Source organism: Cryptotermes secundus, unplaced genomic scaffold (assembly GCF_002891405.2).
Source record: "Cryptotermes secundus unplaced genomic scaffold, Csec_1.0 scaffold135, whole genome shotgun sequence".
NCBI lineage: Eukaryota > Metazoa > Arthropoda > Insecta > Blattodea > Kalotermitidae > Cryptotermes > Cryptotermes secundus.
Genome location: NW_019730104.1, coordinates 978,167 through 991,566, shown reverse-complemented (window position 1 = coordinate 991,566; position 13,400 = coordinate 978,167). Strand labels below are relative to the sequence as shown.

The following is a 13,400-nucleotide window of genomic DNA, read 5'->3' as shown; positions in this document are numbered from 1 at the left end:
GTGAAAACCTCAGATCTTATATACTTTTGTTTATGTTACTCAAGATTTAATTATTTAAAGCTGAGGAGGACCTTTGCTCATAAGCATTTGAAGTAGCAAGCAGGTGTAGACCCTTTCATGACAGGGAGCATAATAATTTGTACTCTGCACATGCTGATATTTGGGTATTTGAAATGTGTAGTGCACATGAGAAAATAATGCAAACAGATTAGCGTTGGAAAGAACATTGGTGATGGAGATGTTGATATGAGAATAATATGAAATGAATTTTGGGGTGGGAAGCTTGACTGGAACATGATACAATCCAATAACAAGATTTTGTTGAAGTTATAACATTATAGATTCTGCAACAGCAAGAAATTTCTTGAACTGCTAATTATTTGTGCGACAGAGTGAGTTAATTACACTTGTATCATTACTACTGCTTTCTTGTTAAGCTAAATGAACGGTGTAATAAATAGTGTATAGTTTACACAAAAGTATCATTTCTGCGTTGTTATGTTCATGTTTATTACATCTTGCAAAGTAAGAAACCCACAAAAGGTTAATTGAATATGTATAATATCCTGAGTCTGATGCATGTATTCCTAGTATATTTAAAACTCTTACCAGTGTAACTGAGGTGGTACTTGTTCTGATATAAATTAACATTTTTTTAGGTAACAGATTCACATGGTGGAAAGGCTCAGTTGCTTGCGGGTGGAGTTAAACGATCCCTAAGTCCAACCACAACATCAGAGAAATCTTTGCTTGTGCTGCCTTCAAGTGGACAAAATGGGACAAGACCGGGGTTTGTTCATCAGCTGGCCACATTGCAGAATGGAGTAAAGAGGTTTGCAGTTGACGTGGATGGTACTGTGGCATCCGTAGATCAGTGTGAACAGCAAGATGATGATGACAGACCAGTGAAGTGGCCAGGCTTGGAAGGTATCATGGAAGCCTACCAAAAATATGCTGAAGGCACGTTTTATTTTAGTATAACATAAAATAATAACACTCACAGAAGAAAATGAAGTGTGGAATTTTTTCATCATCACCCTTTCCAGTGTTATGCCTGTTGATACGTGTTACGGATATTGCAAAACTGAATCCTTCCATCATTTCAGGGGTCTTCTGAAACTTCTTTTTCCATCTGGTTGATATAGTTGGAGGAGTCTGTTTATTGAATAGTTCTATCTTCCAGGATATAATGCCATGTAGTCTGGTAAACATTAGCTGATGTTTTGGAGGAAGATATCACACTTTACCTGCATCTGCTGGGTTGAAGGGTAAACTAAAGAAGAGACTAATATGAAGCATGCAGCTGGCATAGTGAGCCTTTGAGGAAAAAATGCAGGATTATATAGGAAAGGATGAGTTTGTAAGCCATTCCATCAGTTCCCATTGATTCTTCTGAGAAACAGCACATCTATAGGAGTTGAGAGAGAAGTGACTAGATGGTGCCATGAAAGGGGGCACTTTTTCGGACATGGAAACTTGAATGAAGTAAAGATAAAGTTATCCCTGTAACAAGCTGTGGAGGCCCATGGGGTTGTGAGATGTCGAGGCTCCCACATTTTTTACAGTCGGCTCACGGATGGCAGTGAGGTTCTCATCCTTACGCACCCTAGATTGTACCCTGAAAAGGGGCACTGGTTCTGACATGGAAACTTGGATGAGGTAAAGGTAAAGGTAAAATTATCCATGTAACAAGCTGTGGAGGCCCATGGGGTTGTGAGATGTCGAGGCTCCCACATTTTCTAGACATTTGGCTCTCAGATGACAGTGAGGTTGTCATCCTTAAACACCTGCCACCCGTTATCTGCAGGAAGATTTCTGTATGAGGTTGAGTCAACACCAGGGCCATATTGCAGCTGGAAGGATTAGCTCAATTAAAAAATCTAGTGATCTCATCAAGAATTAAACCTGCAGCCTTCCAGCTTGCAGCATAATGCTTCAAGCAACTACTCTAATGTGTGCCCCAAACATGGATGAGAGAAGTCATAAATATTTGTGGTTGTCAGAGAACTGAGGATGGTAAAAGACAGTTCATATACGGTTTCTTTATTAGAGTCCGTTACAATACAGCAATATAAAGGTCAAGGCTAAAATTAGCTTGGCTGCATGTTTTGGCTCATAAAGTCATCATCAGGCAAACACATGATTACTATATTCACACAGTCCTGAACTGCAATTGTGATGTTAAAACTGGATACTTGATAACTGTTACATTATAAAATACATGGTAACGAAGTACAATGAACTATAAACTTATTAAAATGAAAGTTATGGAGTAAAATATGGTTAAAACTCTTCATGTGATATTGCATATCATCAAGTCAGTTATTGCAATTTTGTTATATTCCCACGGACATAATGGTATATTCAGGCTTGTGTACATGTAACAAACTGCTTTGAGGCCCGTGGTGTAGATTTAATATAGTACAAAAAAAAGTTTTGATAATTGTTTAGCCAGTGCCTCATCTTACAATGTATTTGTCCATTCTGTAGTGAATATAGATTGCAAATCTTTAAAATATTCAAATCTGTAAATAGTTTTTAACTTTGTTCATCCTGGTCCATCACACTAATAATTGTATATGAGATTTTTAACTGCAGTCCAGTGTGATTGATAAAAGATGTGTTTTTAATTTTTCATTCTTTACATGTTTCCGTCAAAATGACCATCTAATACTGTTTATTGTATACTACACAGTCTGTCAGCAGTGCAACAAATTGTTCCTTCTTTCTTAAACTTTCACTTTTGACATAACGTGTTTTGCCCCTAAATGGCGATCTTCAAGTGTCTTACTATGCTAAAACTGTTACAGTGCATTAATGTTGTCCATTCATCGCATTTGCAGTTGCACGCAATGGACAATATTAATGCAGTGTCACAGTTTTGGCATAGTAGGACACTTGAAGATGGCCGTTTGGAGCCAAAACATTTGTCAAAAGTGAAAGTGTAAGAAAGAAGGAACAATTTGTTGCACTGCTGACGGACTGCGTAGTAGAATAAACAGTATTAGATATAGTAATGCAACAGGATTCTTAAATACAGGATTGCAAAACGACCATCTTCAGGAGGATATTGTCAACACATATGGAAACTACTATTACCATGTCATGGATATACGTGGTACAGTCATTAATTTCGTGGACTATGGTTTTATTGCATTATATTACAAGGTATTCAGATACACTTAAACAGATCCATATTGGCCCTCAAAATAGTTGCCGTTGGCCTCTATGCAAGTCTGCCAACGTTGATCTAGCTGCCGAAAGCACTGCTGAAAAATATAGGCAGGAAATTCTGGTAAGGCAGCTCTTGTGGCATTGACAACCTCCTTGGACGACTGAAATCTACGACCACGTAGCTTTGCTTTCAAGCGGTGAAAGAGAAAGAAATCGCATGGTGCGAGATCAGGTGAGTACGGAGGGTGTAGCAAAGCGGTGACCTGTTGCCTTGCCAGTTCCTCTTGGAGAAGAACAGAGGGATATACAAGGGCGTTGTCGTGTAGCAACAACCAATTCTTCCTATGCGAAATGTTTTGCTAGGGGATTTGCCTAGTGTTTGGCAGAACTTGATGTTTGCCTGTTCAAACTGCCACATTTTTTTTTATTTGCGCCACTCGCATTTAACTGCAGTTCACAATAGAGGCTATAGTTCTGCGTACACTGTTTGCACAAAACTGCCTCTTGCTGTGACGAGTGATGAACTGACAGGGCATCATATCGTGTCTCAACCTATCCACTGTAGTGCACTGCAACGACTCTTTGTGGCCAGTCCTCGAACTTATTGACTATGGTAGTAAATGTCATCTATAACAAACGCAGCATGGCCTGAATGACTGGACATGATACCAGAGAGCCTTTCATCATCAGACAACCAAACTACGCTGTGGAGAAGAAGCGTAATGACATGAACCAAGTTGGTGCTATATTAAAACAAATATCAAACATTACTTTGTAAACTGACTAATTGTAATGTTTTAACAAATCTGTGTACGTCTTAATGTTAGTTAAAAGATATAACATTTGTATGTATGACATGGTAATAGTAGTTTCCATATGTGTTGATTATATCCTTCTGAAGGTGGTCATTTTGACCGAAACATGTAAAGGATGAAAAATTAAAAACAAATTTTATCAATCACACTGGAGAGTGGTTAAAAATCTTGTATACTGTGTATAATATTCTTATACACAGTCTTAACAATGAAGAAACTCCCAAAATTGTATGTGATAAACTAATGCAAAAGAAAAAACAGTGTTATGTCTGTAATTTATCATAAATATAACACAGTTTCTTTCTCTTGTGGCATCAGCAGAGTAGAGTAGTCATTGGCAAGTGCCTCAGTGCGCAGTAATTTTTGGGGAAGATGAAAGCAACTTCACCCTTTTTTGGGTTAAAGTAGTTCCTGTTAATTAAAATATTTCTTTGATGGTAGGTATCTGTGTAAACCAATAATGTTTTTACAGGAAAAAAGTATGATTCCAGCATCAGTTTTGATAATGCGTCATAATTAAATTAATATCAGAATATTATTTTACAGAGCGGGCTTTGGAGCATGCTGTTCTTACAGAGCAGTACTCCTATTTGTGTCGCACCCTTGCTGAGAAACGCCATGAAGCGGACATGTTGGACCATCGATTGAGAGAGTTGGTAGCCACAAAGAGCGTACAGGATTATGAACGCCATAGAACACAAGCAGCATTAGACAACTTGAGCTCATGCTTGCGTCGGCTGAGGTAGCATCAGCATCAGCCAGGCTGAAAGGTGGTACCAGCAAAGTGTGATACATGCTGTTGGATCCATTTTGTGCTGGATGCCTGTGACTTCCTTATCACCAGTATATGGCAGGTCTAAACATTGTTTGCATAAAATTGCCACATGCCTCTCACTTGGTACATAGGCTTTGCCTCTGTTGATGAAGTTAAGCCTGTCTGTAAGACCATGAGATTTTTTGCATGTGAAACATGCTCCAAGAATACTGACAATTTGAAGCAATAGAAACATGTCTAGAAGAACTAAATGTTTGCATTAATGAAATTCATCTCACTGACAGCATTATTGAGTTGCTAGTATGTGTAGATAGGACTCCAGAAATATGCTTGCCTATTGACAATGTTGAGAGTACATTTTCAGCTGCAATATAAATTAATTAAAAATGTAGTATCTTTTTTTCATGTTTAAGGTGCTGAAAGCAGTTAGATTCTTTTCTCGGAATGACTCGTTTAATGTTGAAGTTTTTCTGAGCAATCAGTTGCATCTGTACAGAGTAAAAGTATTGGTATTTTGGGGACTGCTTCAGCCTCCACCATCATGAAAGTTGTATGAAGAGCTTTATTCTATGTTGACACATTTGATCCAAGAAGGCTTCCTTGCGAGGAATTTTTTTTTTCAAATCAAACACCTGTAAGTATCGGCCATCCCCAAATCTCCAAGAAAATTGGAGGGTTTGTATGTTTCTTGTTGAGTTCTTTTTACAGTATTTGCTGTAAAACTGTTTATGTCAAGTGTACAGTGAGACTTTGGATAAAGGAAGTCTGTTTAGTGGCAAGTGATCTGGTTTATGTTTCTGGAGCCCTATGTGCAAACATTTGGAGCAATATTACTGTATTGGTCTAACAATATAAATGAAATTGGTGGTGATGGTTAAAAGATAAATTAAATATAATTATCCTTTTGACTCATTTCTTGTCAGACAGGAATGCATTTTAATGTAATTGTTTGTGGCTGTTATCAAAATGACTCATGGCTTCTCAGCCAGCCATCTTGTATGGTGCATGGCAGAAATCTAAATCATAAGTGAGCAGTCATCCATAGAAATTTTGTTTATGAGCTGTACAGATAATCCATTAAGCTGAGATTAATGATGATGGCTGTGACATACTTTCTTCCTTTCTTATTCCGTTTCCTTCTAAATATTAGCCAGTTGCCTCATTATGTCATAAAATTTTCTCGCCTTTTATTCTTTGTTTTAAAGCAGGAGGAACATGTCAATAACTCAGGGTGCACATTATTTTCAATCCTCTCCATAACATGTAGTGACTCACTAATGTGCATTACATTCCATGTTTCTCATGCTGCATCTCACCCAGGATTAGTTTGGGTGCATTATTTTTGAGTCAGCTTTCTTAAACTGAAGTTATTTTGTTCTTACACATTAATGTATATTACATTCCATGTCTCTCAACCTGTGGCTCCCTTTATGAGTGTGGTTTCTTAATGTTCTTTGGTTACAGTTTCTGGGGATATGTTCTAAAATGGAAATTGTTTTTGTAGTAAATGAAAGCGTATTCTTAGAACATATCTGCAGATAAGTAAGTGGTTTCCAGATAAATATTGTAGTTTTAACCCTGTCTTGACTTTCATTGGTTGCCAGCTTCTGACAATGGTGGCTCGAGTTTGATCCCAGCTCAGATCATATAGGTTTTATGGTGGACAAAGTGGCACTGGGGTACGTTTTCTCCTAATGCTTTGGTTTCCCCTGTCAGTTCTCATTCCACCAGCTTCTTGGTAATCATTAACCTTTAATGGCCGAATGTTAGATATATATGACGCAAGCAGCACCCCGAGTTGGCCGAATGTTATATATATATCTAACACGCAGTACTCATGCTCTCTTTGGGAGTGCTGACAGTTTGACCTTGGGTTTGAAACCAAGACAAACCTACCGTGAGGTCATGTCAGTGGTTCATTCCTTAGCTCTGAACAATGAAATCGTTTATCACGGTACTGGTTTCGATACTATTTACGTTTAGATATGACTGTTTATGACTTGGTCAGCCAAATATAGCCCAGCTTTGTTTCAAGAAATGATGAAATATTCTTTGGTGCTTGCAGATGAGTGCTTCCAGAGCCTTCAAGTGTGACGCATTGAAGGACTTGTTTTCAGTGATGAATTATCAGTTAGGAAGTCAGAGTCAGACTGTCATATATTTCTTTATATATAATTTTTATTTTGCGTCTTGGAAGAGGTATAAACCCACTGAGCCAGTATTACTTTGTGAGTAAAAGGCATCTTCGCAACTGCAACTTTCGGTATCAGTGTTGGACTGGCACTCTTTTCGACTAATATTGTAATTACTTTGCATCAGTATTTTGTATTACTAATAGGTGAGAGTGTTGCTTTGTCAGTCAACATAATTTATTCGATTTTGCTGAAACCCCCCTACCCAAGATGATTCTTCAATCTCACAAGCGGAATATCACGGTCAGTGGCGTTTCTTGGGGGGGGGGCAAAGTTATCAGGGGTCCAACTGAGTTGACCGGAGGTGAAACATTCACAACACTGGCCAACCTAAAGGAAACAAAGACGTCACGTGTTTCACTAAATAAGAAAAGCAGGAGCACGCTCTTCTATTGTAAAAATGGTGGTGTCGCTCTGTGTGAGGTGGACATCTTCGAGAAGTGCCACGCACGTCAGAGTGTATCGTAAACTGTGAAGTGACACAGTTCAAACTCGCATGCAGTCGGAACAAAATATTATTGTATATTGTATGACTATATTTACAATATCACCATGATTCAAGGTTGAAGAAAAAACAATGGGTAAATCCTTTGGAATTTAATAACATATAATTAAGATTATATTTTGCATTTCATGACAGAATAATCACAGTTAATTTTCGTTTGTAAAACTTGCTCTTTTGAGTATACGTAGAAAATTTTATTGTCTTACAGACTGTTTTTTGTTCGTATTTCTGTGTTGCATAGAACGGAAAATAAGGAATTTTTTGTGAAAGTTTGCGTTGTTAATTACTTAGGGTGATTTAAATACCAGCCGCAGAGGGCTCCCGGCAATTTAAAAGTCCGTACATTAAAGGTTAATCATCCTATCATCAGTTGCTGTATAGGCTCGATTCTGACAGTGCTGTTAAGTAACAAACTCGTTATTGACTTTGGTTGGTTCTAAGGAAAGAGCGGTAAGGTGAAAATTTGCTGGAAGGACATCCTAGAACTACAGTGCAGCTATAACCAGGATTTATAAAATTCCTAAAAATTGGCATTCGAATGGGTTCTCATTATACCAAAAGTGGTTGAATGCATAACCTTTAAGTTTGTCTCCTAACTCTGATTACATATATCACAGTATAGCACTAAGATTTAACAAATGTTAATGTGTGTGGCAGTATTTATTGTTTTTGGCATGTTTGCAGTGAAAAGCTTAAAGTATGTGTCTGCTGGCTTTGCCATGTCTATCCACATATAGCAGTGTAAGACCTATTTAATACTGGGGAGTTTAACTAAGTTTGTCAACATATTTCAGTCTTGGTTATATAATTAGACAATAGTAGTAGGCACTGCTTTTGTTTCTGAATGTATCCTGAGTGTAACATGTTAATTATTTATTGGAGTGAAAAATGTCCTGCACCGAAGTTGTAAGTAGAAATGGGGGGAGGGATATTTTGAGTGAAGTTTTTCCATGTGTTACGGATTTTGAGGTAATAAAGTAAAAAGGGCTGAATGGGCCAGAATTGTTATGCTATGCATACATTTCTGAACATATATATACAACCATTATCTTCCATATATAAAAATTGTCTAAAGTCTCTTTTTCTGAGTAATAATTAAACAAAGCTTCTTCCCACCTGCATTTTGTAGGTCTACGTATATATATATAAATAAATATATACATAACTGAAAATATAATTGATTGTGCTGCTATAACTATTGCTTTATTAAAATTTGACCTTGCCTCTCTTTTTGCTTTCTTTTTAGCATGTTTATTAAAAAAAAAATAGAAAAATTGTGCGTATTAGGTTCATTGTGCATATTTATTGGTCTGTCTGCGCATAACTTGAGCACCGCTGAACATTTTTTCCGTGAAATTTAATATTGGTGAGCTTCACTGTATTATGTTGACACCGAACAGACACTTTACATGCAGACCTATATGCATTTTCGCATGCAGCACATGCATAGCTGGCCGAGTATTTATTGGAGTGATAAATGTTTAAGTCTTGTGAGTTTTGAGATGATTGAACAGAAAAGGGAGTCAGGGCATCAGAATTTCTATATGCTGAACTAGCTCTCTTTATAAATGGGAGAAAAGAAAAGCTGAAACGTGTTACTATTCTGCATCGTGCAACTTGGCTTCACCCTGCTGTGCTCCCCCTCGAAAGCCATGAAATGGATGTGAACAGATAGCAGAATGCTCAGTCTCAGTTAACAGTTCTTCACTGCTCCACCTGTTACTTTGAATACGTTTCCTAACTTTTGTAGCTGGTTATGACAGAGATGACAAAATAACAAAATAGAAATTAACATTGTAAGTGTCTTCAGCTTTATCTGAACAGGGAAGTTTATAAGATCTTTTGAGTCTTCAGTTCTAAATGTAGGGATGTCACCTGATTATTGTGGATGCTAATGCTCTTTTCTCTTCTTCAGTGAAACACAAAAGCTGCTCTTAAGAACACTGAAAGTTCACAATCTTTAAGTATGCCTCAAAGAGGTTAGCCTTGATCATTTGTCCATTATGCAGTATGGCAGTTCAGTAGGTAAGACTATGTGTACTGTCAATGAACATTTTTGCAGAAGGAAGTTGCAGTTATTAGGAGTTACTCATATTGATAGAAGTGCCAGAAAAAAGTTCTTGTTTCCTACAAAGTTTTTGATATATGTAAAGTTAAGAAATAGATGATGCCAGTGTCATTTTTAAGTATAATGAACTTCTCATTATAAGCTATATTCATTCTGTTGCACTGTAGTTGCAGGTGTTCTTAGAATTTGCTCATGTTTTAATTTGTTAACTTCAACCTGTCACTCTCAAGTTTGTGAGTGGAGAACTTGACCATCCAACCACCTTGCAGTTGCTCTATGTGACACATAAACTGATGCAGAGATTTGTGTTGTGATTTTGAAGAGGTTTAACAGACAACATTGCTTATAGTTTCCTATATTACATCATGGCACATTAATATTGGAAATGTTTCTAGTAGGGAACTGGTGAGTTCTGCATGTAGTTGTATAGAAATCGTTCAGTGATTTGCTGATGAATTAAATTTCACTGTAGTAATGTTTTGACAAGTGCAACAGTTGTCTTGTCCTGTGCTCTTGACCATCTTTCTTACATGGTGGATTTTATCTTCAAAGCATACTGGACTACATTACTTGAAGTTTTATCTTCAGTAGCTTTAGAAGTTAAGTTTTAGGGGTTCGCTGATTACGGGCAAAATATTTTGAGATGGACTCAGAAGTAAAAGTGACTGTGCTGGTGAGGGCTAGCAGCAATTTGCCTGAACGACCAATCAGTAGAATACGTTTTTCTTTAGAAGCAGTGAATATCCTAGCAAGATCTTAGGGTCATACTGTTCTGCAAGTATTTTGATATCAAAATATTATTAAATGCCTATGTATCCACAGTCCAGCAACAGTGCAACAACTGTTTATTCACCATTTAACACTTAACCCAACATGTTTCGGCCATAGATGGCCATCCTCAGGTGTCTCAATGCATATAAACTGCTACACTGCTCTGTTGTGATCTAAGACCGTGTGTTGCAATCCACTTAAAAATAATGTAAATTAATTAAAATCCATTAAGATTTATATTAAAACGTTTTTGTAAAATCCTATTCCACTTTATAAGGAGTATCGTCCACTTGTTTGGAGCTATGTGATATTCCAAAAGGTTCGTTTCTGCAGGTTGTTTTTCTGTTTGTTAGCCCGTTGTTTTGCTACATCTGCTGTCTGTAATATGCCCCGTGCGTGTGTGTAACCTCTAGCTGCGTGTGGTGTTGTCTTCACTAGTCCACTACATAGACGTTTAATTAAAGGTTTGCAACAGGATGCTGAAATACAGAATCAAAATATTATGTTCAGTCATTTTGAATTTTCAGTATTGATGTTCGTACACACTACATGTGTCATGTAGTAATTAAGTGTGACAGTGCTGCTTTTGTGACATGGACAAGCATTTTCAACAAATGTATATTTTGAAGAATGTTTATTTTATTCAGTTAATGAAATGAAGCTTTTATTTTCCTGTCATGATGTACAAAATTGACCGTAAATTTATCAATAATGTAATTTAACAAAAAAGTAAAATTATAAAAATTGATGTTTTGAGGGCCTCTCATTGGGACGAAGACAGAAATTTGTAAATCTGAAGAAGTCCTAAAATTATAAGAATCAAGTTGTAGCTGTATGACTTTTCCTGATCTCACAGCCTTAATGGCTGTTCCCTCTGCCACATTCATTTTGTTACAGTAATACAAGTAGTGTAGTGGTTAACCTTTTCAAGCCAGCTTTTAAATCCTTATGCACTGCAGTAGTGTGTAAGTGGTCCTGTAGCAGAATTTTTCAAGAGTACTTTTTTATTTATATGTATTTTAGAAAGTAAACAAAACTTGGTAAATTCTTAAAAGGTTAAATCTTAAGGATTAATGCAGCATAATTAGTTTTATAAAATCTGCCATGTTTTGTGATGTAAATTGGATTTGATTTGGTAGATCTTGCAACAACTCATGTAGCACAGAATATAATTTTTGTGTAGAAATTTGGGATATTGCCATAATGAAGCATCTGGGTAGCTAAAGCGAGTAAAGTTCATCACCGTCAATTTCTTTACATCAAGAAATGCAGGATTATGATTTTTGTTCATCCTTTTATATATATATGTCTGTGAATGTAATAGCATACTGCTTTGTTTAAGCAACCAATGCATTTCTAATGCTTCCAATGCTGTTCTGACCATTACAGGACCACTGTTTTTGGAAAATTGAATTTTATTAAGACAGTATGAATTAACAACTCTCTCCCCTTCTTGCTCCAGATCTCTTTACTCTTCCGTCCCCCAGTATTTCTTCTTTGCATCCCTTGTTTTCTGAATTTGTCACAGAAGAGACACTATCATAAAATCAGAAATATCTACCTTACTTCTGCTATAAAAATTACTTCCTCACATAGTTCCAAAATATCCGATATATTGCTTGTTTTTAGACCATGTGAATTCGAAGGAGATTGCAGAACGTTTTTTTAGCATTTGTTTGAGCATTGAAATGAAAGAATGAACTTATGCAGTTGAGATTACAGTATTTTAAGGTTCACCTTTTTTTTGTTCATCCTTTTATGCAGATAACCTTATGTTAAAGTGTGGTATGTCTAGTTTGACCTTTCTCCACAAAATGATAAGAGTAATGGTGATTAGTCTTCAAACCTGCAGTTAGCAAGTGCACACTTGGGTTACCATGAGGAATGCTTGAATCCTGCAAGTACATATTCCTACTCTGGCTTGAGGTGCTAACACCATCACCATCAATTGCTTATATATTAGCAGTAATTGCCAAAGTAAAGTATATTCCATAGCCTCAGTGGCAATTTGTCAGAAGAATTTCAAAATCTGGTAACATAATTTGTTTTAATAAGTTTTGGGGTTTTCGTGGCAATGACTATTGAGGTCATCATTGTGACACCATGTAGTCTTGTATGTGTATACCAGCATCTTAGAGGAACTTTCCACTTCCTTCTTCATGGACAGACAAATGGTTTAATTTGAACTTAATACTTACATTAAGACAGAAAGAATTCCTGAGAGGAGTCATGAGTCTTACTTAGCAGCGCTTAATTTCTCAGATTCCCCTGTTAGAGGACATGTTGACCAGACCAGTAATTTAGGCACATGTGTATTGGTTCTGGTTTGCATGTGTTACATACTCGCATTTTCACATGTATGTGAAAGAAGCAGTCTGGTGTCATACAGTCATTTTACAGATTTATGTTTCAGTCGTATGGAATATCTTAATGGAAGCATTGAAAAATTGAAAAAGTCATCTCTGTGATGATATGAATCATATGATATTTTGCTTTCCATTGAATTGGAAAACAGATGATAGTGGTACTTGTGTGTAATGTGGCCAAGTTAAGACATAATTGCTTCTTTAAATTGGAAAAAGGGGGGTGAGGAAGTTAATGTCAAAATGAATGGCTTATTACACATTGCTCATGGGTACAGGACAGAGGGTATAGCATATATTTTGTTTAAAAACGTATCAGTTTGTTTTAATGCAGTGGATCACATTACACATGCCACACTGATAATATGGCCAAATTCAGGTCCAAGAGGAAGATGTTTATGTGAAGACAAAAGAACAATTTGAATGCACTTATAGCAATGTAACAGTCATGGAGTATAGAACTGACAAATAGAATGTGTTTGTAAGCTGTTGTGAAGCAGACACATTCCTCATGAAAGTTACGTTCACATATGGAACTGTACCATTTGTCTATGTGCCTTTTACTTTTCCTCATGTTATTCCTAATTTTGTGATTCTGAAAAACAGTTTCATGAGCTTCATTTGCTGTGTTGGAGAAATGTTGAGTGTCCTTTACCTTGTCTTTATCCTTGAAAATACTGCCACGTGTTTGTGAGTAGACACAGAATTTGGACTGATAATTGGATATATTGGACTCT

At 36.7% G+C, this 13,400-nt stretch overlaps 1 protein-coding gene across 2 annotated transcripts in view; it reads left to right on the top strand.

Annotated features, from left to right (window-relative positions):
* LOC111866020 (genetic suppressor element 1) overlaps positions 1-6,012 on the top strand; it is a 47,029-nt gene extending 41,017 nt beyond the window's left edge. For both annotated transcript variants that reach the window (XM_033752075.1, XM_023854503.2), the window contains exons 10-11: positions 660-960; positions 4,536-6,012. In XM_033752075.1, the coding sequence (XP_033607966.1) occupies positions 660-960; positions 4,536-4,735 (501 nt within the window). In that variant the 3' untranslated portion in view covers positions 4,736-6,012. The remainder of the gene's footprint in view (positions 1-659; positions 961-4,535) is intronic.
* Positions 6,013-13,400: the final 7,388 nt, after the last annotated feature.